Source organism: Lygodium microphyllum, chromosome 4 (genome assembly GCF_053477565.2).
Source record: "Lygodium microphyllum isolate KBCC chromosome 4, Lygodium_microphyllum_v1.1.10, whole genome shotgun sequence".
NCBI lineage: Eukaryota > Viridiplantae > Streptophyta > Polypodiopsida > Schizaeales > Lygodiaceae > Lygodium > Lygodium microphyllum.
Window position 1 is genome coordinate 158190290 of NC_141138.1, and position 24026 is coordinate 158214315.

General features: G+C 45.5%; 1 protein-coding gene across 1 annotated transcript in view; it reads left to right on the forward strand.

The window, feature by feature from the left end:
• LOC148037824 (protein disulfide-isomerase 5-3-like) overlaps window positions 1-1774 on the forward strand; it is a 110524-nt gene extending 108750 nt beyond the window's left edge. Inside the window, exons 13-16 of the mRNA XM_087676781.1 lie at window positions 296-508; window positions 687-845; window positions 986-1063; window positions 1161-1774. Coding sequence (XP_087532907.1) covers window positions 296-508; window positions 687-845; window positions 986-1063; window positions 1161-1238 — 528 coding nt within the window. The 3' untranslated portion in view covers window positions 1239-1774. The remainder of the gene's footprint in view (window positions 1-295; window positions 509-686; window positions 846-985; window positions 1064-1160) is intronic.
• Window positions 1775-24026: the final 22252 nt, after the last annotated feature.

Sequence of the window (24026 nt, forward strand, 5' to 3'; positions counted from 1 at the left end):
GAAGACACATGGTAAACATCAGAGGGTAGTTACTAGTGATAGAGCTTATTTTGGTGACTAAGTTTCCACACAGGTTGGTAACCTTTTGAACTCGCAGGATCAATTTGTATGAAGCAACAATAATGACAAAGATGCATGATGCACTTCACAAGTTCTTGGAGCATTTCAAGTTTATTATAACTAGAAAGTTTTTAGCTACTTTTTTCTGTGAAATATGGAAGTGCGACCTGTTTCACCATTAGAAGCTGGGAGCTGGGTGCAGTCACTGAATCTGACAGCATATCATGTTGTATAGGTTCCTGGCAACTTGATTATATCGGCTCACTCAGGAGCTCACTCCTTTGATGCATCAATGATGAATATGACACACTATGTATCAGATTTCTCACTTGGAAGGAAATTACCTTGGCGAATGTTGAAAGAAGTTAGGAGGCTAACCCCTGAGTTAGTCTCACCTGGGGACCGCCTGCCTGTTAGAGTATATGTGTCAGAACATGAGAACATCACTGTAAGTGGATTCGTTTACTGCTCTCTGTCTGATCTCATCTTGTTGTGTCCCATTTCTCACTTATCCTTCCCTTTTTTAATTAATTAATTAATTAAAATTTTTTGGGGGGGTGGGGGATGGGGGGTTTCATGTGTTTGTTGGGTGGGTTCCTTGGGTGGGAGTGGGGGACTTTTTTCAGCATGAGCATTACTTGCAAGTAGTAAAAACGGAAGTAATCTCCGCCAGATTCAAACACGAAACGGTGCTTGAGAAGTATGATTATACAGTTCACAGCAGTGTACTACAAACTACAAGCCTTCCAACAGCCAAATTTCACTACGAGCTTTCACCCTTACAGGTAGGTGGATCTAACCTTACTGCATTGTGTTTTGCTAAATGGGAAACTTAACACTGCCAGATGACACTCAAGTTTTTTATAAATTGAAATTGCCTTGTGGCATGCTATTGGTGCATAGACATACTATTCTTGCTATGCAGGTTCTTGTAAGAGAGAATACTAAATCTTTCTCACACTTCATTACCAACATGTGTGCTATCATTGGTGGTGTGTTCACGGTATGTTAAGACTGCATAGCCTTTATTTGGATTAGCCTAAGAGTCATTGCAATGAATCAGTTCATGCGACACTAACACCATGCTCTCTTCTGGCCAGGTTGCTGGCATTATTGATTCCATGTTACATGGCGCTATCGGGATGGTTAAGAAAATGGAATTGGGAAAGCAATTTTAAGGGTTGGTCCATAGAATCAAGTTTTGATCATCGTGTCAATTTTGCAGAGACTAAAGGCTTTACCTGCGGAGGAGTTATTATCTCAAAAGGTGGCTTCAAGGAGTCTGCCTTCCCAAACGTGGGACGAAATCAAGTGCAGCTCTGTATGGTAGAGTGCTGCATTGTTACGGTTCAAGTCTCAGGCAGGCAAATTATTGCATCTGAGCTGTAGTCCAAGGGGCATGAGTCAAGGAGACAATGGTCAGTGTACACTATACAAGTCATATGTAGGATAGCACAAAGTCTGTTACTTCAATGGGTTTAATGCAGATTTTCATCCTGCAAACATGAATGCCTGCAATGTGCCTCCGAAGCTAAGGTGAATTGGCCATTTGAGTCATTATTTTTTATTCATGCTGTTTAGGCCAGGATTAAGTTTCTAAATAGAGAGAGCAAGTAGCAGTTTCTTTGTATGTAATTTCTCTGATTTATTTTTTCTGATTACTCATGCAAACATGAGAAAGGCACTAATGCAAGTTTTGTGGCATCCTCTTGTAGTAATGCTATGAAGTCCTCCGTGTATTGTTCTTGAGGTGTAAATGTTTCATACTCTTCTTTCTTTCAGAACCTTCTCTCGGATCTTGCCTTCATTGTGAATGGGTAGCAACATATTGCTTGGAAGCTACTGAATTTACATGAAGTTCTGAAATAGTTGATTTTTGGTTCTAAATAATGTCATAATGTTTTGATGCTAGTAGATATGTGGTCTTCTTGTTAACCAGGATGGCATAGTCATAAAGTGGTGATGTTAAGAAAACGATTCTTCTCTACATACTAAAATAATCTCATTTTATTAAATCATAACCATTGTTTTTTTGGTCGGGGGTCTTGTGACTCCTGAAATGTACCTTGTGATACCTTAAGATCACATTCTATCATGGTATCTTTTATGAGGCTGATTTGAAGGTGCAAGTGTCTATTTACACTATAACATAGGTTAAGTAGATAGTGTGTTGGACAGAAATCTATGAGTGATTGTTTGTTTTCCTTCGGAAGTGGGGTTGTGACTTGGAGTAGTAAGAAATAACCTATTGTTACATTATCAAGTACAGAGGTGGAATACAAGGGTATTGTTATGGAGTGCATGAAGTAGCTTGGTTGTGAAGGCTACATCATGATTTGGGGATACATGTAGAGAAGAGAGTTATCATTTGTTGTGACAATATGAGTAACATATAGTTAGCGAGGAACCCTGTGTTTCATGCATGCATGAAATAGATTGAGGCTAATTACAAATTTACTTCTAAGATTTAAGTGGTTCTAGGAACATGCTTGGTAAGGCTGAGGAAACTTTAGAATGGCAAAGAAACATTTTTTATCCTGTTATACAATTTTTTGTTATTTGAGTGATAAGGCAATAAGGTGCTTCTCATAAGAGAAGTATTGGAGGCACCACAAACATACCATCTTCTCTTTTTCTCTCCATCTTTGTGCAATTTCCATTCTCCTTGCAACTCTAACAAGTCGCATCAGAGCATAAGTGCGTCTCTAGTCAACATCAATAATATAAATCTTCACGATTTGTTGATTTAGAGTTTGCTATTGTAAATTATATATTTCACAATTTGGAGTTTATTATTGGTTGCTATTATATCTTAGTAAACTCTTTTGGATATAAAAGTTTGGGTTATTGAGCAAGACGTTAAGAGATTGCATGGTTGAATTTCACATAGCTCTTAAGTTTTCATTAGCTCTTAAGAATTTAAAAAAGAAAAAGTGTATAGTATGCAGATTGCATAGTACGAGCACTTATGAATCTTTCATTAGCCCTTAAGAATAAGAATTTTTAAAACATGGCTAGTGAAATAACAATTTCGTAATAATATTGATAGGGATTTGATTTTTTACATGGTTGAAAAAAAGTTACAAGTGATTTGGATGGGTGCACTAAAGGTATTATATTTAAACATTTGTATTATATGAAAAAAATGACAAGTGTTTATCGTATTTACCGTAGCATAGAGGAGTGAAAAATTGAAAAAAAGTAAAAGGAAAATAGCAAAATGGACGCAGGATAAAAGAAGGAAAAGGCGCCCTGAAAATTTAAATGCTCGGGCACGACCTCCGAAAAGTCTTAGTGTCGCCTCGAGACATCAAGAGTAAAAGGTGCATTGTTAAATGTGGAAGCACTCTCTAATCCTTGTAAAAGAGTGCCATGCTTGCTTCTGTGTAAAGTGTACGCATTAGTTGGAAATATGATAAATTAGAATAGTGGAAAATGGGAAAAAGAGCTTAGGCTACGGTCGGTCATGTAAAAAAGGGAAAAGGGGATAACCGTCCAAAAAGGATTTAGTGCTTTGTATATAAAGTTGAAAAGTGAATGAGAAGCTCATTCTTTGGGTGTGTGGCAAAAAGAATCTTTTTCTTCCTTTCTTCTTCTCTCCTTGCTTGTGTACGCTCTTGAGAGAGGGAGTGCGAGAGTGTGAGAGAGTGTATGGGAGTGAGGGATCAAGAGGGTGAAGCTCTTCACCATCTCCTCTCCTCTTTTTCTCTTCTCTTTTCTTCTCTTATCTTCTCTTGCGCGCACGGCTATGGAGGATGGAGCTTGGAGATAGCGGAGGATTGAGGATGCTTGAGCTAGTATGATGAATCGTGGAGCTAACGGAGTGCAAGAGAGAGAAGGGCACTCGATCAAGTATCAAGGTAAGCTCGTTACACTCGTAGGATCGACGGTGCGTCGGCTAGGTGAGAGAGAGCCATTAGAGCTCGCTTGGAACGCTTGAAGCAATAAGTGGTCCGTGGGTCTTGGCGGTAGAGTGAAAGCTCCCATATTTTGGTTTCGTTGTCGGGACACATGAATTCAAGCTTGAGCACTTGCACGTCTCATATCGAGCATCAAAGTAGGGGATTCATCCCCGAAACGGAGCTTGAGATAGGTAGGAAGTTGGGGGTTTTTGATCTTTAAAACAAGTAAGTATTTTGGGATATTTTGGTTGTTTGATGATTGGAAAACACAGAGAAATTAGTTTAGTTTTTTGCTTTCGATTCTTGTTGCGTTTAGAGTAGGCTAATATTAGGAAATCGCACCCGAAAGGTATAGGGTTTGTTGCTGTAAAACATGGAGAAAATCGGGAAAAACAGGTGGAAAATGGAGGAAATGCTCATTTGAATGTATAGGAATCGCAAGGAGAGTGATCGATAACATATGAGTAATGTCTAGTAGAGATGTAAGTTCTTGGAGGGTAAGGAAATCCTCATTTGCAACCAGCTGAGAGAGAGAGAGAGAGAGAGAGAGAGAGAGAGAGAGAGAGAGAGAGAGAGAGAGAGAGAGAGAGAGAGAGAGAGAGAGAGAGAGAGAGAGAGAGCTTGGGTGACCCATTTCGATCGATCAATGTGAGGAGTTGTGTTACTATCGGCAATCCCTAGGTATATAGATCTCTTCCCCATCACTCTAGCATCATTCATGTTGAATCTTGTACCCTACAATAATCAATACTGAAAGATTCTGGACGATTTCATGCTCTAAGGTGCGTTCGGGTCGGTGGAATCGGACACCTGATTCAGTGTCCGATTCTTAGAATCGGACGTTCGGACAACCATCCGATTTTGGAAATCGGGCCACTCGGACCAACTCCGTCCGATCGAGGAAATCGGACCCACGGATTAGGACACGTCAACAAAATCAGACCACCCACTTGGTCCAATCGGACCACTTGTTCGATTTTCGAAAATCGGATACTTGACCCCTGTCTGATTCTGAGAATCAAACAGCTCAAACTCGGACCCACCTGGTCCGATTCCGAGAATCGGACCACTGGTAAATCGGATGTCCGATTCTCAAAATCGGACATACCCTTAGGCAAAAAGGAAAAAGAAAACGTAAAAAATTGACCCCCACGACCGACTGAAAGCGCAACCCGCTCCAGGACAACATAGCGAATGCCTTGTAGGCAGTTTCCGACGTAGGAGTCACGAACCAAGGGACATGAGGACAATGCTGGAGCACTGCCCAGCGACCTGACGCGTTGAGAACGGAAATCCAATCGTAGGACCTATGATCGACCCCCTAGTGAACAGTAAGAAGCAACGCAGATCCTAGAACCCGCTAGTACGGCCAAGACTTGAGCAATGACGCTTATTAGGCCCGAGACAATACAAGAGGGCGTAAGCATATAGAGATTGTTTGCCGCACTCACATTGAATTCCGCACTTGGAAGTATATATAAGAGGGCTAAAAGCCTGATTGACCACAAGTGTACGAGAAACGACATGCTGAGTGATCATAAATTGAGGACTGTATTCAATAAGTCAAGGAACTCACTCAGATAAAACCACTCAAAGAACCCACGAGTAGGAGAGAACTGAGACATAGACAAACCATCAAAGCGTAGAGTAGGACCAAGCAAGGAGCGCCAACGACGAGGACCTGTCAAGTCTATTCAACATGATCGACATCGTAGTGGAGCACGAGAACTCGACCATGATGGAAGAGAGCTCAGACCATCGGTTGAACGTATTCCCAGATGCTATTCAGCAGCTGGTGAGCAGTTACGACACGCACACCCGGTACGAGCACCGTGGCAGGATAGCAGACGCAATCATTGCAGATCTAGAAGAGGAGAGGAGGCTAGCCCGCAAGGCATTGCAGGGCATAGCCGAGTACAATAGAGACCAACAGGCTAGGAGCCAAAGGCAAAGCATGGAGCTGTATGAGGTGCAGCGAGTGCTGAACTTGGCTGGCCGAAACCGAACGCACCATGAGAGAGCACTAGAGGGAGACTTGACGTTGAGCGAGCTTCTCATGAAACGACTGCTCGATAATACAGCAGTAGAGCAGAGTGCCACCACACTAGCGACGTCGCTGCTCGCAGGACTAGGAGCGAACCAAGGCTCAAAGAGCCAATCCAAAATACCGATTGTTGCCAAGCTTGATAAGTACCAACCTCATGACGACCCATACAACTTTGTTGATCAGTTTGAGCAAGTCTGCGAGGCCAACGGCCTCAACGACCTAACTCAATGCTCGTAAGCGTTCGGGCTTTGCCTAAGCGGCAAGGGTAGGATGTTTTATACGAGCCTAGATGCTGTAGAGCAAGCCAACTTCAATGGCCTCAAGGATCTCTTCATCAAGAGATTCGCCGAGCTCGGATACTCCGATAACCTACTAGTACGCTTGATGAACGCCAAGCAGAAAGAGAAGGAGGACATCCACGACTACGTAACCCATGGCTTTGGTAGGCAATTCAAGCTTGCAGCGAGACGAAGTGGCTAGAGTGTTTGAGGAAGCCATCAGAGTCGATGATCAGCTGAAAGAGCGGAGCGCCAGGAGCTCAAATCTAGAGGAGACCAACTCGCGAAGCTCAGAGAGAACGTCAACCTCTAGTGAGCGGTCAATCCTATCATCCCAAGATAAGGGGAAGGCCACTGAGACAGACCAAGGCTTGGCTGAGGTCAAGATGGAATTAGCCAAGTTGCAAGACATGTTGAGACGACCAACGCGCCCGCACGTCCAATGCGTGTACTGTGACGGAAACCACTTATCGGCCAAGTGTCAAGACCCTAGGTCAAGACCTTGTGCTAACTGCGGTAGGTTTGGCCATGATGCCTAGCGAACAGGCCGCATCCATTCTTCGAAAGGGGAGCCCCATTGGCTCTTCCCGCGCCTAACCATATGAAACCAGCCGTCCCTAGAATGGACAAATTCTACAGGCATTCCTAGACCGCCTGGTCCTTACGTGACCCATCCACCGAGTGACACTCCAGTCCAGTACATGGAGGAGCCGAATGAGCAAGAGATCTACATATACCCTTACGTCTCGCACGACGACGAGGGCAACACAGTCCTCATGGATTATCGACCCGTGCCGGTGATGGCGTTAGGAAGGGGACGGGGTAGAGGCCTAGGAGGGCAGACGCAGGATCCAATCACCTATTGGACTTGTGGTCACCCCGGTCATATCTCATCACGTTGCCCTCAAAGAGAGCAACAAAACAGAGACAAGACTGACCAAAGGTGCGGAGAGTGTGGAATCACCCATCTCTTCGTAGATTGCCCAAAGCGAAAGCCATCTTCTAGCTCAGCCAACGTACCATCTGTCCCATTGGGGCTGTTTGGTGTCGAAAACCTCGATGGGGAGGCCACATCTATCCCATTGCTGGTCATGACTCGAGCCCAAACAAAGCAGGCCGGCATCTCTCTACTATGACCTAGCAATCTTGACGCAGCCTCGATAGGGAAGAAAAGCGGCAGGGGGAAGAAGAAGAGATCGGAAGCTAAAGTCGCACTAAAAACTAAGAGTGCTACGACGCTGCCTGCTGGAAAGAAGGTTTCAGACGTAGAGGTAGAGACTTCAGCCCCTAAGACGGCCGAAAAGGGAAGCACTAAGGTAGGGGAACACCCGCATCCGAAGCGACAATTAGAGGCCATAGAAAAGGTGAAGGAATGGGTGAAGGAGGCTCAAGAGCATTTCAAGGACGATGAGCCCATCATAGAGGACGAGATCGATGATCTCTTCAGCGTAAGCACGCCAATATCACCGCCTCAACCTAAGTCGGCAAAAGCAACCGCGCCACAAGCAGTGCCGCTAAGACCAAGCCTTCCTATAGAGCCGCAGATTAGTCGCGGCCATTGGCCAGGACAATCTAGGTTAGGGGAAAGACGAGTATCCAACGATCTCCTGACCACGCTAGTGACTACCTCTGTAACACTTAGCCTAGGAGATCTGCTTAGGCAGCATCCTACCTTATGGCAAAATCTTAAGCAGTGGGTTGAAGGGTCACGAGAGTAGGTCACGCTAGACCCTCAAGACAATGACGCCGAAATGCAAATACCGAGCTTGACGCTGCACTCTATGCCTAAATCCTTGCACGTCAATGTCTTTTGGGAAGGTTTCGAGATGCATGCGGTCTTGCCGGTTTTAGCCCTAGGTGACACAACAAGAAAGGGAATCGTAGACACGGGAGCTGGGATTAGTGTGCTTAGCCACACAGTGCTCCAGACTTGGGGAAACCCGCCTATCGAAACTGCTAGGTTTAATATCACGTTAGCAAACGGTATGAGAGTGAAGCCATTCGGGGTACTTAAGAATTGGCTAGTGAAGATCGTAGGTGTCTAGTTCTCTGTTGACTTTATAGTCATGAAGGGAGTGGACTACGATATCCTATTAGGCCGACCCTGGATGCGCAACGCTAGAGTCATCGAAGATTGGGGTAATGGCTTGATCTTCCTTGGCAATGGAACGGATGCCGTGAGAATAGAGATGGACACTTGGAAGACCTCACCAGTCGACCTAGATACCATCTCTGCTATGCTCAAGGGGAATACTCAGGTCAAGAAGCCCTATGGGCCCTTGACGAAGTATATCCCATGCCCAGAGGATGAGCGGGATTGGATGCACGTTCTCGCTACAATCGACCTGCCATTCTCAAATCATGAGGCATATGAGCAAGCCATCAAAACGATCGGCAAGTCTAACGAAGCGCTCTCTACACCAGTCTGCATGATGGCAGGAAGCCTCCGTGGAAAGCCTAAGCCTGTCACTTTCCAAGTACCATCCAACAAAAGGGAACTCCAAGGGATACTGGAATACCTAACGGACAAGCTAGCTGGCAATCCAGCTGCAAACCTCAAACCACTCCAGGATCTCTTAGAGGAATTCAAGTGGCAATGGACCAAGGTGCATGATTTAAACCTCATGTATAACTGGGCCCTAGTCCCTGACCAACGACACGAGACATACCAAACCCTAGGAGACGATGAGCAGTCGGATGATAAAGATTCTAGCAACGAATATGAAGACTGTCAATCCTTCAGTGACGAGAGAGAGGGCAAAGTAGATACCATAGAATACGACACTGAGGGACAAGAAGAAGAAACGACTAGTATTCATTGCCGACGGCTTGACTGGTGAAGAAGAAACGAGTCTTGTCGCTCTCCTGCGAGAGTATATAGATGTGTTTTCCTGGTCCTTAGAGGAGCTTCAGGGGGTAGATCCGAGTGTCATGACTCACAACATACCCATGAGGTCGGACGCAACCCCTGTTAGGCAGCGACCGTACCCTATGAATTCGAAACATGCTCATGCTGTCAAAGAGGAAATTGACAAGCTGATGAGGGCTGGATTCATTTACAAAATTGAGCACACGGACTGGGTATTATCCATAGTCATTGTGATGAAGAAGAATGGAAAATCCGAGTGCGTCAATTACAAGAAGGTGAACGCTGCTACGAAGAGAGACAACTATCCATTGCCATACACCGAGCACATGCTTGAGAGGGTGGCAGGCAAGGAAGCCTACAGTTTTCTGGACAGTTTCTCAGTGTACAACCAGGTGCAAGTGCATCCTGTGGATAGGCACAAGACCACCTTTGCCACTGAGTGGGGCGTCTTTGTATACATAGTCATGCCCTTCGGGTTGATCAATGCCGCCGCCACTTTTCAACGTCTCATGTGCACTATCTTTAAGGACATGCTTCACAAGGAGTTAGAAGTCTTTGTTGACGATCTCTGTGTCCACTCAACCTGGATTGAGCATTTGGACAAACTCCGCATAGTCTTTGAGCGGTATTGCTTATATCTTCTCTCCTTGAACCCCTTGAAGTGCCAGTTTTGGGTAAAGCACGGATACATCTTAGGACACGTGGTGTTGAAGAACGGGATTGCCACTGACTTCTCGAAGGTCAGGGTTATTGTTGACCTTTCACCCCCAATTAATTACAAGGGAGTTCAATGCTTCTTAGGCCATACATGATACTATCGGCGGTTTGTACTGAACTGTGCGCTAATCGCCAGACCATTGTACAAGCTGCTGATTGTCTTCGAGTGGACCGAGGCATGCCAACGAGCGTACGAAGAATTGAAAAAGGCTCTAACAATAGTACCAGTTCGACGAGCCCCAGATTGGACCATTACCTTCCATGTACACATTGATGCTTCTAAGTTTGCCGTGGGGGTAGTTTTGTGCCAACTTGGTGAGCACAACTTAGATTATCCAGTGAGCTTTGCTAGTAGACAACTCACTGAGATGGAGATGAACTACTCGACAACGGAAAGAGAGGGATTAGCCATGGTGTTCACTGTGAAGAAATTCCGGCATTATCTATTGGCCACACCCTTCATCTTTTTTGTGGACCATCAAGCCCTACTTTATTTAGTAAACAAACCTTGTGCTACAGGGTGCATAGCTCGATGGCTCCTCCTGCTTCTAGAGTTCGACTTCTTCGGGTAGTACAGAAGGGAAAGCATCATTATATGGCTGATCACATGTCACGCATCCCCACAGGAGAAGCCGCTGGACAGGGCATCGTTGATGAGTTACCCGACGCCCACCTATTCCACCTGTCCAGTGAGAGATTTATTTAAGGCTGATCTAACGCCATATTGGGTGGACGACATAGTCCAAGTGCTCGAGCACGGACTGCCTGAGCAACCAATAGAAAAAGCCCGACTTAGGCACTTGATCATGAAAATCCAGCCCTACCAGCTGATTGCAGGCCAACTCTATAGGTTGGGGCAAGACGGATTGCTGCGTGGGTGCGTGTGTGAGTATGAGATGCACGATGTGCTCTCGGAGGCACACAACAGCATTGCGAGAGGACACTTTAGCGGAGACACGACAGCACGAAAGGTAATGCAGTGTCAACTATGGTGGCCTACGCTTTTTCGCGACGCCAAGCGATTCGTTAAGCATTGTGACGAGTGCCAACGGACAAAAGTACCGATTCGCAAGGATCAAATGGAGTTGACCCCAATTATTGCTCACCCACCCTTCGAAAAATGGGGAATCGACTTCATAGGACCCATCGATCCTGCGGCGCAGTACTCACAAGCCAAGTACATCGTGGTGGCCATGGATTACTTCACAAAATGGGCGGAGGCAAGAGCCACACAAAAAAACGATGCTAGGATGATTGCCAAGTTCTTATGGGAGCAAGTAATCTCGCGCTTCGGTTGCCCCCATTGAACTCGTTATTAGTGACCAAGGCACGCACTTCATCAACGAAGTGATAGCACATCTCCTGTTCACCTTCCTCATTATCCATTGCAAATCCTCACCATACTACCCTTAGGCGAATGGCCAGGCAGAATCAACTAATAAGATTCTTATCAATGTCCTGACTAAAGTAGTCTCAGCCTCACGCAGCGACTAGGACAACAAGCTGATGGACCTATGGAACTGAGGCAATTCTACCGTTAGAATTCTTCGTTCCTAGCCTGAGAATAGCACTTCAAGAATGATGGGAAGGGAAGGAGGCATGGACGCAACGCCTGGTCGAGCTTGAACGCCACCCACGCGCGTATCTGTGAGAAAGCCCGACGCAAGAGCTGGTTCGACAAGCATGTTAAGCAGCGCGAGTTCGAACAGGGTGACTTAGTGCTCCTTTACTAAGTTAAGGGACATAAGCAAAAAATGAAATTCAGAGGTCTCGGACCCTTCAAGGTTCGTGCAATTAGCTGAACCGGCAATGTCGAGCTTGAGACACTAGATGGTGAGGGAGTAGGCTTCTTCAATGGAAGTCGTGTCAAGAAGTACTACCCTCCCACGCATCCTTTGCATGAGCCACCATTGTTAGAACCGTCGGTCAAAGTACGAGTAGCTACAATCACTGAAATCAACGAAGAGGAGGAGGAAGCCGTAGAACCCACTTACCTCCGTATCACGATCACTGCCAAGCAAACATGTGCTTTCAACACCTTGATCGACGAGGGAGCAGACTTTAATGTCTTAACCCACAGTCATTGGATCCAACTTGGCAAACCACTACTCCAACCCACAACTGCCAAATTAAACCCTTATGGGGCCTACTCATATGCACTTCTTGGCAAGTGCAGAGTCGCTGTTTCTATCGAGTTTGAAACTGTTCCAATGCTTTTTTACGTATTGCCAAGCGCTACAGGTGTAGGCACAGAGTCATTGCTGGGGCGAACCTTCAAAAAGCAAACTCACTGCAATGTTGATTATGAGTCGCAGCGCATCCACCTGGCAATAGGCAACGTGCACATTGTCATAGCTTTCAACAAGGGCTACGCGACACCACCACCGTCCGCAAAGCCACTGGTAGAAATAACCTTAGGCAAGACTAAGGAGGGGGGTAGTGCACGACAGCCACTCCCTATCTTCCATAAACCACAACCCACGGCAACCAAAGCTAAGGCCCAACAGCCTCGTCTTCAATGGGTGCCTAAACAGCTGCAACCACCGTCTAGGAGTCGACACTTCTACTCTCATAAGACCCAAAACTCTAAACCTAGGAGGCCAAGATGCAATCACAGGAAGCGCCGCATGATCAAGCAAAGATGGGTCCCTAAAGGCCTCTTGCATGCGCAAGGCTACTACGAGGGAATTACCTGGCTGTGGATCCCTAAGGCCCCCACTGCCAGAGGCACTATTCATATGCCACCCTCAAACTTGATCAGCCCACGCCCCATAACACCTCAAAACCATAAGCCGCAATGCTTTTCAGAGCCCCAACCATCCGACTCATCTACGCTTCGGCACAAGAGAGTCGCACAGACCTACCGGCCCAAACCGCAGGCTCCGTCACAAGAGTCATCACCTGCCGAAGTCAATCCGCCTCCCCAATTCCAACCTGGATGCAGCAGCCCGCCGTCCGTCATGGCTGCCTCCAATCCACTCAACATCCAAACAGCCCAACCACAAACTCACGAACCCTCCCAACCGCCCATCTTTGTTGTCAAAGGCGCTTGTTCTGTCAAACCTCAACCACCTGTCGGCCTTACGCCCTCCTACGAAAGAAAATTCTTCCTAATGCTAGCCGTTGACCTTGCGGAGGACATCGGGGATGACATGGTGGAATGCATTAAACGACTCGATGCCACCTTCGTGTCGCTAGCCCTCAGCTATGACCACTTGGACTTAGGACTATTGGTAGAACCCTTTGCAATGGAAGTGCGCAATATGCCTTGCTCTTGGGAGACCTTTGAATTCGCATTTGCAAAAGCTTCTCGCTCAACAGCACTAATAGTGGAAATGGCTGAACTTGCAAGTGGAAATGGAGATATCCAAAGAGTAAGCCATTAAACAATGTCTCATTACATCCTACGATCAGCGAACCACTTCTGTTATCACTGATCAAAAAATCACTGAGTTATCCAAGCTTGCTGATACTGACTCCACATTTTTGAAGCATTGGTACACTATTAGGCTGCAATGGGAAATTGAGGGGTGCCACATAATGACAAACGCTGAGCAGTGTTGCGTAAACAAAACAACAGAGTACGACCCCACCCACGTCGTGCCAACCTCGTATTGAGTATTAACCACTCTTTGTGGCGACCCATGTAAGAGCACATCAAGGGGCATCCCTACCTTGACCGCCTCTTAACAGAGGAAGAGCTCCACATTGCAAGTTGGGTTGATTCTGGTGATCTCCTAACCGATGTTCTGACATACATCACGTACGTGGGTATCCGTCCATTCAAATTAGACCGTGAAGCTCAGCTAGAGTACAACCCCAACGTCTATGCTTGGCTCCTGCACAAATAGACCGACGCTCTTTATGCTGAACGCCCTTGTCCTCTCAACCTCCAATCCTGGGACGGATTCTTCTCGTTCCAAAGGTGGAGGGGGTAAGGTGGAATTTAAAAAGTAAACCAAGTATGAAATGTCAATAAAATTTAAAATGCAATGGTAAAATGTAATGGTAAAAGTTTGAAAAGAAAAGTTAAGGCTATACTCAAAATATTTCAAATCAATAAATTCTGCTACGCTTTTCTTCTTTCAGCAAGTTATTTGTCAAAAAGCACTAATAGTGGAAATGGCTGAACTTGCAGGCATTGATCATGGCAAGCTAGGACAAGGCTGGCAAGCTCCTCTTCTCGGAGGAGGAGCAAGCGAAGTACGGCCTTACGGTGGAGACTAGAGCCTTCAACCAGTTGAAGTTCTATCACATCTTCAACCTTGAAGACGTGGCCATCGAAGAGCCGGCAGTGCGCCACGTTATAAATCAGTGCCATTTGTAGAAATACCTAGACGCAGTGGGCCAGAGGGTGGACTACACCCAGTGCACCGACTTTTTACGCACCTTTAACAGAAATAGAGGCATCATCACGGTGCGCGAGAATGAAGCCACCCGGCAAGTACACATTGAGCTGACCCCGAAATTGGTGGAAAGGGCACCGGGGCTGCCAAATAAAGTGGAAAGAAAGCCGAAGAGGGACGTCTACGCCATGTTGGGAATGGACAAGGTGAAGGTCCATACCAACGATGGGATTAGCTTGGTAGACATTCCAAACCCAGATATCCAGTTGCAGGCAAAAAAGGTGTACACTTTGCTCTCGAGCCAGAGGTATAACAGCATAATGAGCCGGATCAACGTGCCTTTGCTCGACATCATTGCGGCACAATCACTGGACGAGGTAAACCTGAATGGGTTTGTGAGGAGAACCATAGAGGCTTCGGCTAAGGCTCTAGCAACGGGAGGAAGAGCCGCTGGAGGAGAATCCCCATCGTCCAGATCAACACACAAGGCATCGTCCTCCAAAGCCTCAACCATAGGGTTTGGAGACGTCCTTACTGCCATAATCCAAGAAGCACTAGGGCAAGGACAAGAAAAAGAAGATAAGAAGGGAGGCGAAGAAGAAAGTGACGAGTCATCGTCACAATCCCTACCTCACATGGAAGAATAGCATAGGTCTTCAGATGAAACAGAGACTGACGAAGACGAAGAGGGAGACTCCTAGGGCAGTCCACAAAGGCACGTAGAACAAAGAACGAAAGTCCTACATGGAAAGAGGGAAGAAGAGTGCAAGAAAAAAGAAAAAGAAGATCTAGAGAGGGCTCGGAGGGAGTCACTCAGGGATGAGGAGGAGAGAAAAGAAGACTGAAGAGGAGTTGAGAAGAAAGGAAAATGAAGAAATAGCGCTGGCCACCCGTCGCTCCATTGAGGAGCAATACAAAAGAGACGAGGAAGGCACAAAGAGCCCACATAGAACAGAAGCATCTGGTTCCAATACTAGTGTGCCGGAAATCGCACCCTCGCCCCCAGCAGAAGGAAAATGCAAAAAACCAATGATGCCAACTCTCCCTCTCTTCGTACCTTCCACGCCAGCCACTCTCATCATGACAACGCCCACTGCCACCGCCACCCAAGGCTCCACTCCAAAGGTCGATGAGAGCAATATAGTCACTTGGCTACAGTTCCTGGTGGAAAGGGAGTTGGCAAGAGAAGCGGGCATGGCCGCCCCAGCATCAGGAGTGAAGAGGGCAGCCACGGCTGATATGGAGCTAAGGCCAGAGCTTAAAAGACAAAAAACAGAAGCCGTTGTTACCACCGCCACCATATCCCATCCCCCACCTCCAGCAGGCCAATACGATGAATATGTTAAGGAGCTGCTCTCGTAGCTAGAAAGGGCCAAGGAAGAAAAGAGAACCGCAATGGAAGAGCTGGCAACAGAGTGAGAAGCATGAGCCGCTCTCCAGCTGGAGAAAACTAAGCAGATAGTAGAATACCAAAGGGAGATTGCTGTGCTAAAGGAAGAAGCAAGCAATAAAGATACAGAAGAATCAAAAGCCCTGAAGGAATGCGATGCTGCTTGGGAGGGAAGAAGAAAAATCTTAATGGATCACCTCAACCGAGAGAGAGATATCAATGCTCACCTGCGGCGCAAGAACAACTAGCTCACTGCAGTCAACCTGGAGGCACAAAACTAGCTTGAGAAGATTAGACATGAGACTGCAGAGCTAGACCAGCTAAGAGGAGAGCAGGTGCAAAGGATGCAGGTGAAGCTGGACCAGCTCAACGCACAGATCGCCAATGAACACTAAGAGCAGTCCCGCCTACACCGCGAGCTCGAGGACCAGGAGCAACGACTCATGGCTATGACCCTCCATCAGGGGGAGAGCCTGGAAGATATGGAAAAGAGAGTGAAAGAATGGGTTGACCACAACGAAAGGAGAGTACGAGACCTGGCACACCTACTGGCCAAAGCAGAAGGAGACAGAGTGTTGGCCGAGAATCAGGCAAAGGCTTCCCAGCTCTCTATGATAGCCTAGCAGCACACCTTCCTCAACACGCTGCTCCACTCCACCAAAACGGAAGAAAACGAGGCCAATGATCAGAGCAGAAGAAGCTAGCCATTGCACGCAGAGCCCTAATAGCAGGCCTGCACGTACCACTGCAGCTAGGAGGCTCGCCGCAGAGCCTGGAGGAGCAAAGAAAGTATCTTAGACAAGTAAGCTTGACGGAGCAAGAAATCGACGAACTTGGCTTCATAGAAGAGAAGGTGCAAGAAGACGTGCAAGCAGAAGGGGGTGAACCAGAGTTTAATCTGGGACCTCAAGAGGAGGACTACGTCCCATCACCCCCTCCTCCACGACAAGATGAAGCGCAACCCACTGACACATCCTCTGAGAGGAAAGCAGCCTTGGCTAAGCGCAGGAGAGAAATGTTGAGATATCGAGCTCCACTCGTGATACACCAGGGTGACCGTTGTGTATTTATGTCACCGACGTGTTAGTTATAGATGCGGTTGGTACACCGCCCAACACCGCCCATGAATAATAGCTACATGATAGCTATCCTTATCTACTCTAGTTCGTGGCTCAGTTAGTATGCCACCTTAGTTAGTTGAGTTTGGTTTGAGACCCATATATAGGGTTCTTCTATTTCTTTGTACTTGAGTTCTTTTGGCTTACACAACTAAGAAGAGGAAAACTGTTTTCAGCCTCCACCCTTGTGTGTATTCCCCCATTGTGCAAGCAAGAAAGCTTCAAGTGAGACTCCTTCCTTCTCTCCCACAATCTTGACATGGTATCAGAGCCTTGTTCGTGGTAAGGAGCTCAAGAAAGCAAGCCAAACTTGCGGTGTTCTGGTAAGAGGAGCAGTGTTGCTTTCATTTTCTGTTTTGGGAGCAAATCTCTGCAGGTAGCACAGTTGAAAAGTGCAGGAGTGCATTGTCTTAGGTTGAGACGCCCTTCGCGGTGAAGCAAGAGGGCAGTATATGCTGCGGGTAAGGGCTTTAGCCCTTGGCGACCTTATTTTTTTGATTTGAGGCCATTTCGGGGCTTGTTTTGGAGGCGGAAGTTTTCTACACACACTCAAGAAAAGGCCCTGTTTTATGCTGTGCGACCACTGTTCTATAGGTCGGTGAACAATTACCACAGAAATTGTATCGTATGCTTATGTGCAGAGACATTGGGAGTTACAGAATCATCCTTGGTTCCTATTAATGCAAAATCATCACTAGGAAGTGACTGTGTGGTCAAATACCACTTTCGTCAGTTTTGCAGATTTTTCCTTGTGAGGGTGAAGCTGTGTTTTTTGCAGTGACAGAATTTTTTGCAGTGTTCTGTAATTGCGTCTGATTCTCTTTCACAGATTGTCACTGAAAAGCTTGACAAGAACAACTTCCAAGCATGGAAGTTTAGAATGACGAATTTTCTTATGGAAAAAGGATATTGGGAATTTGTTGCAGGAAATGAAGAAGAACCAGTTCTTCCTGATGTTCCCAATCAACAGCAAATGCAGACATTTAAAGCATGGTATGAGAGAGCCAGAAAAGTTATGTACTGACTGTCTATCAGCATTTCAGACTCTATGATTGTGCATATTCAAGATGCAAGTACGCCAAAGGAGGCATGGGATACTCTGTAAAAAATGTATAGCACAAATACGTAAGCTAGGAAAATGCAGCTCAAGCTAGAGTTGCACAATGTGCAAAGAGAAAGTATGAGCATCAATGACTACCACATGAAGGTGAAGAAGATTGCAGATGCACTTGTTTCCATTGGGTCGCTAGTGGAAGATGATGATTTAGTCTCAGTGACCTTGAATGGTCTAGGAAAGGATTATGTATAGTTTCGAACGTCCATTTCCGTCCGTGAAAGATTTCCTGATTTTGAGGAGTTGATTGCTCTTCTAATTTCTGAGGAGTAGAGAAATGGTGGTGCATCTTCTTCAGGAGAAACTTCAAAAGAAGCTATCTTCTACTCAAATGCTAGAAGAGGTAGAGGCAGAGGTAGAGGAGGCCGATTTGGAGGCCGTGGCAGAAATCAGAATATGCAGAAAACTTAAGAAAACCAGTCCTATGGAGGAGGACGTGGTAACTCTAGAGGCAGGGGGAGCCAAAGACGTCGTGGTGGATGGCAAAGAGGCCAAAATGCAAACAATAATGTTGAATGCTACTACTGTGGTAAAATGGGTAATATGGCTAAAGACTGCTATAAAAAGCAGAATGACATCATGAATGGAAAACTGCAACAAGGGAATTATGCATCTTCTAGTAGACAGGGTGATGACAGAAATGAGCATTTGTTTATGGTGCATCACATGAACAATTCTGTGACAAGTGTAGAAGAAAGCAATGATGTATGGTATGTTGACTCAGGTGTATCAAACCACATGACAGGTCATGCAGAATGGATGGAGGATGCAAGGAAAATGGAAAAACCAGGATTTGTGGAGAGTGGTGATGATACTGCACATCCTATTGTGCAGATTGGAAAAATTCCTTTGTCTATGCAGGATGGGAAAAAGAAATACCTATCCGATGTATTTCATGTCCCGAATATCACCAAGAATCTGATTTTTGTTGGTCAAATGGTTGAGCAGGGCTTGCAGGTCAGATTTAATCCTCATGGATGCTTTGTTGAGGATATGAAAAATAAAGGTCGCTTGATAGCAAAAGGAAAGAAAAATGGCAGAATGTTTACATTGGATGCAGACATGTCTGAATTGAGTGCAACAATGTTTGCACATGGGACCAGTGTAGTTGCAGATATTGATATCTGGCATAATTGCATTGGTCATGTTAATGTACAACGACTTAAATCAATGCATGCCCAAAATATTGTTGAAAGATTGCCCAAATTCAAGGTTGCAGAAATGCATAAGGTATGCGAAGCCTGTCAGTTTGGAAAACAGGCAAGGAAACCATTTTCTAGACATGTTCAAGAGAGTGAGAAGCCATTGGAATTAATTCACTCTGATGTGTGGACTACTAAAGCTGCATCTCTTGGAGACTGTCATTATTTTGTCACTTTTATTGATGACTATAGCAGAAAAGTTTGGGTGTATTTTATGAAAAAGAAAAGTGAAGCTTTTGGGTATTTCAAAACTCTTAAAGCTATGGTTGAAAAAGAAACAGGCCTACAAATAAAATGCCTAAGGTCAGATGGAGGGGGAGAGTACCTCTCAAATGAGTTTGCAAGGTTCCTGCAGGAGCATGGCAGAAAGCAGCAATATTCATGCAGTCATACCCCACAACAAAATGGAATTGCGAAAAGGAAAAACATGCATATTGGAGAGGTATCTCGTGCCATGCTGAATGAAAAAGACTTGCCAGATTTTTATTGGGCTGAAGCAGTTGCTACAACAGTCTATATAATGAACATGACTCCCACTGTAGCAATACATAGGATGACTCCAGAGGAGAGGTATACTGGTAGGAAGCCAGATATTTCTCATTTAAAATTTTTTTGTTGCATTACCTATGTACATGTGCCAGATGAGTTGAGATCCAAGTTGGATCAAAAAGCTGAGAAGTGCATCTTTATTGGTTACTCTCTGTAGTAAAAATGGTATAGATGTTATAATCCTTCTACTCGTAAGTTTACAGTGAGCAGAGATGTTGTTTTTGATGAGATGAGTAGCTGGTATAAACCAGTTAATGTGATTGATGATGTAGATGCACAAAATGGTAATGCTGCACAGAATTCACAGCAGTAGTCACAAAATATTAGTGGACTTGGAGTGTCCTCTAGCAGTGGTTCACATTCTTCGCCATGGACAAGCAGATTGAGATCATGAGAATCTTCTCAAAGCAATGCAGATAGTGGTATGCAGGTATCACGAAAAGGAAAAGAGAAGGTTGATCAGCCCATGTTTGATGTGAATGCATGTCACTCTTATATGGATGGTGAATCCAGTGGCTCAGAACAGAGCATTGATGATGAGTTGGGTATTCCTTCTATTGTTACACCTGGAGTAAGGAAGACCAGTGATGTTTTAAGAGCACCTGGGAGTGAACCTACTTTGTGCAGGTCTACGAGAGCTAGGTATCCTAAGGATAGGTTGAAATATGATGGATTTACAGCCATTCACTATGCATATATGGTCAAAGTGATACAGGAACCATAACCCACTTCTTTTGAGCAAGCCATGAAAAAAGAAAAATGGGAGAAAGCCATGGATGAAGAAATGGATGCCTTGGAAGCAAATGCTACATGGGAATTGGCACCTTTGTCTAAAGGTAAAAATACAATTGGCTGTAAGTGGGTTTATAAGGTGAAGCACAATGCAGATGGTTTTGTGAACAGATACAAGGCAAGATTAGTAGTCAAGGGATATGCACAAACATATGGCATTGACTATGAAGAAACATTCAGTCCGGTTGCAAGGATGGCAATCGTAAGAGTAGTCATTGCTATGGCTGCATCAAAGGGATGGTCTTTACATCAGATGGATGTAAAGAATGCCTTCTTGCATGGTGATTTGCAAGAAGAGGTCTATATGGAGCAGCCACCAGGTTATGTGCATGCTGTTCATCATGAGTTTGTTTGCAGGTTGAAGAAAGCCTTGTATGGCTTGAAGCAAGTACCTAGAGCATGGTCTGACAAGATATGACAGTATCTTGTAACTATTGACTTTCAGATTTCCAAGGCAGATTTCTCACTTTATGTGAGAAAAACAGAGAAATGTATTATGCTACTTGTCATTTATGTTGATTTGATTATGACAGGTGACAGTGATGAAGATATCCTTCATGTGAAAATGCTATTGAAGCAGAAGTTTGAGATGAAGGATTTGGGAGAGTTGCGTTATTTCTTGGGCATTGAGGTGATTAGATCACCAAGTGGGATACAGCTCTTGCAGAGGCAGTATGGATTGGACATGCTGTCCAAATATGGGATGACAGGCTATAAGCCTATTTCAGTTCCGTTGGAGCAGAATGTGAAGCTGAGCACAGATACAGGTGAGCTTCTAGAAGACCCTACTATGTACAGATGCATAGTAGGAAGTTTGATTTATATGACTATTACCAAGCCAGACTTGAGCTATGCTGTTGGATTGGTAAGTCAGTTTATGCAGGCTCCAAGGAAACCACATTTGGATGCGGCTAGACGCATACTCAGGTATGTGAAGTCCACATTGCAGTATGGACTATTTTATGAGATGGGGTTCAGATACAGTTGCATGGATACACTGATGCTGATTGGGCTGGTAGTATTTCTGATAGACGATCTACCAGTGGATATGTGTTCTCTTTTGGGAGTGCTGCAATCACTTGGAGCAGCAAGAAACAGCCTATAGTTGCCTTGTCGAGCACAGAGGCTGAGTACAGGGGTGCAGCAATGGCTGCATGTGAGGTAGCTTGGTTGCATAAGCTACTTTATGATATGCATCAGTCCACAGATGGGCCAGTTGTCATTTATTGTGACAACATGAGTAGTATACACTTGGCAAATAACCCAGTCTATCATGCTAGAACAAAGCACATTGAGGTGCATTATCACTATGTGCGAGAGAGGGTTTTACTAGGTCTTATTGATCTAGTTTATGTCAGCACAGAGGATCAGGTAGCTGACATATTCACGAAGGCATTGGGCGCAGAGAAGCTGCGCAAGTTCAGAGACCTGCTTGGTGTGCAAGAATTGGGATTGAGCTCGAGGGGGAGTGTTGAGATATCGAGCTCCACTCATGATACGCCAGGGTGACTGTTGTGTATTTATGTCACCGACGTGTTAGTTGTAGATGCGGTTGGTACACCGTCCAACACCGCCCATGAATAATAGCTACATGATAGCTATCCTTATCTACTCTAGTTCGTGGCTCAGTTAGTATGCCACCTTAGTTAGTTGAGTTTGGTTTGAGACCCATATATAGGGTTCTTCTATTTCTTTGTACTTGAGTTCTTTTGGCTTACACAACTAAGAAGAGGAAAACTGTTTTCAGCCTCCACCCTTGTGTGTATTCCCCCATTGTGCAAGCAAGAAAGCTTCAAGTGAGACTCATTCCTTCTCTCTCACAATCTTGACAAGAAATGGTAGAGAAGGTAAGGAAGAAACTGAACGTTAGACCTGTTCCAAGACAACCTGCCCCTCTCCCACCGCGCCCTGAGGATCTCCCCGTTGAATTCCATACAGAGTTGATTATTTGGGAACAACAGGAATGTGCTCGCCACCCCTTCGACTTGAGCTTTGAGCTTCCCACTACACTAAATAGAGTGATGCCCATTGAACTTGTAAACGATGTAATCGCTATGGGTGCAAGGCTCAAGGACAAGTGGCTAGCGGAGCGAGAGGCCAATCCAACTGCTTGGGGAGATGAGGACCACGAATTTTGGCATGATAAAGTCCTCCAAGTGCCTAGATCGGCGGAAGGCTATAATTGCCAACCCACCTGGAGAATACACATCTTTGATGTCAACCTTGACGCTTGGATGGCGTTTTGTAACACCCTCTATTCTGAGAGAAACGACCCCATTTTCATGCCGTATCCTCGAAGGATAGGCATGGATTTTAATCCGTCCATCTACGCCAGGTTTGACTTCCCCATCATCTATAACGCCAATAGCACCTCCTATAAGGATGCCCTTGTATTTACCCTCCCTAATTTATACAGTTCTATAGATAGATTCCTTAGTGAGTTCACCTCTTGTCCTGACCCCACCTTCATAACAACTTGTAATTATCTTAGACTAATTAGGGTCCTAGTCCACCAAGAGCCTGCCCCTCAAGAACACCATCTCCCACCCCTTTACTTCGACCCCAACGCCATAGACAGCAGCACCATGACTCGCCTCATGATGCGCGCTACTCTTTTGCCATCTTTCTGTGTTGCACTACTTGAGGATATGAGCGATAGCAAATTCACACAGTGCAACCACCCTTTTCTTTCCACCACCACTCTCAAAACCCATCTCAATCTCAAGGGCTACTTGCTGAGTCACAGATTCCTTAACAAGGCCCCCGCCCTCCACAATCCCCTACCCGCCATTCGAATGACGAGGATTAAACTCCCGTCATGCCCTTGTATCACATGCATCTATGTATAAGACTCTTTATATTATTATTTAAAAAAAAAAGCCATAAGGAAACAAAAGAAAAGGGTGAACTGGAAAGAAGAGACAACAGCAAAGAATAGCAAAGCCAAGGGATGCATCTACTACTAAGCAAAGATAAGAGAGAGAGAACTTCGCAAGATGCTCTTGTAACTCCCCTTCGCCTCGTCGTGCACCACAGTCACTGCACCTAGGGTTCTCCTTAGCCCCTTCCCCACTTCACGCTTAGGGCACATCAAGGGCAGGACTTTTAGACCTGTCACCCTAAGAATTACACCACACCTCCAATGAGACATGAACTGGGTTCTCAAGTGTGGGACATTACCAAGGGCTTGCCCAAGGTTAGACCCATCTCCCAGTTCCACTGCCACGGGCACCACGCACTACACGGAGAGGCAGCCACACCCCTTAGGGAGTGCACAACTTTTCTTGCAGGTTATGTTCGAGTTTCAAGAACGAGCTGCTCAGCTGAAAAAGATCACCCCCGGCATCGTTTAATGACCAAAACTTTTTCCAGGTGCCGGACATGACATGATTGCCGTTGTTTCAGGAGCTTTTCTGCATTGGGGTGGAAGGACCAACATGCTTCATGTCACCAACCATCTGCCTGCTGATGGCTACCATGATTGAACCAAATCAAGCAAAAGGAATACTCAGTAATGGATTTGCCATTGGCATAGATCTTGGAACCTCATCTTCCAAAGATGCATGCCTAACGCCTCAAGATCTATGGATCGCTTATTGATTCCACAAGCCTGAAGATTTTCAATGCAAGGCAGAAGATCTT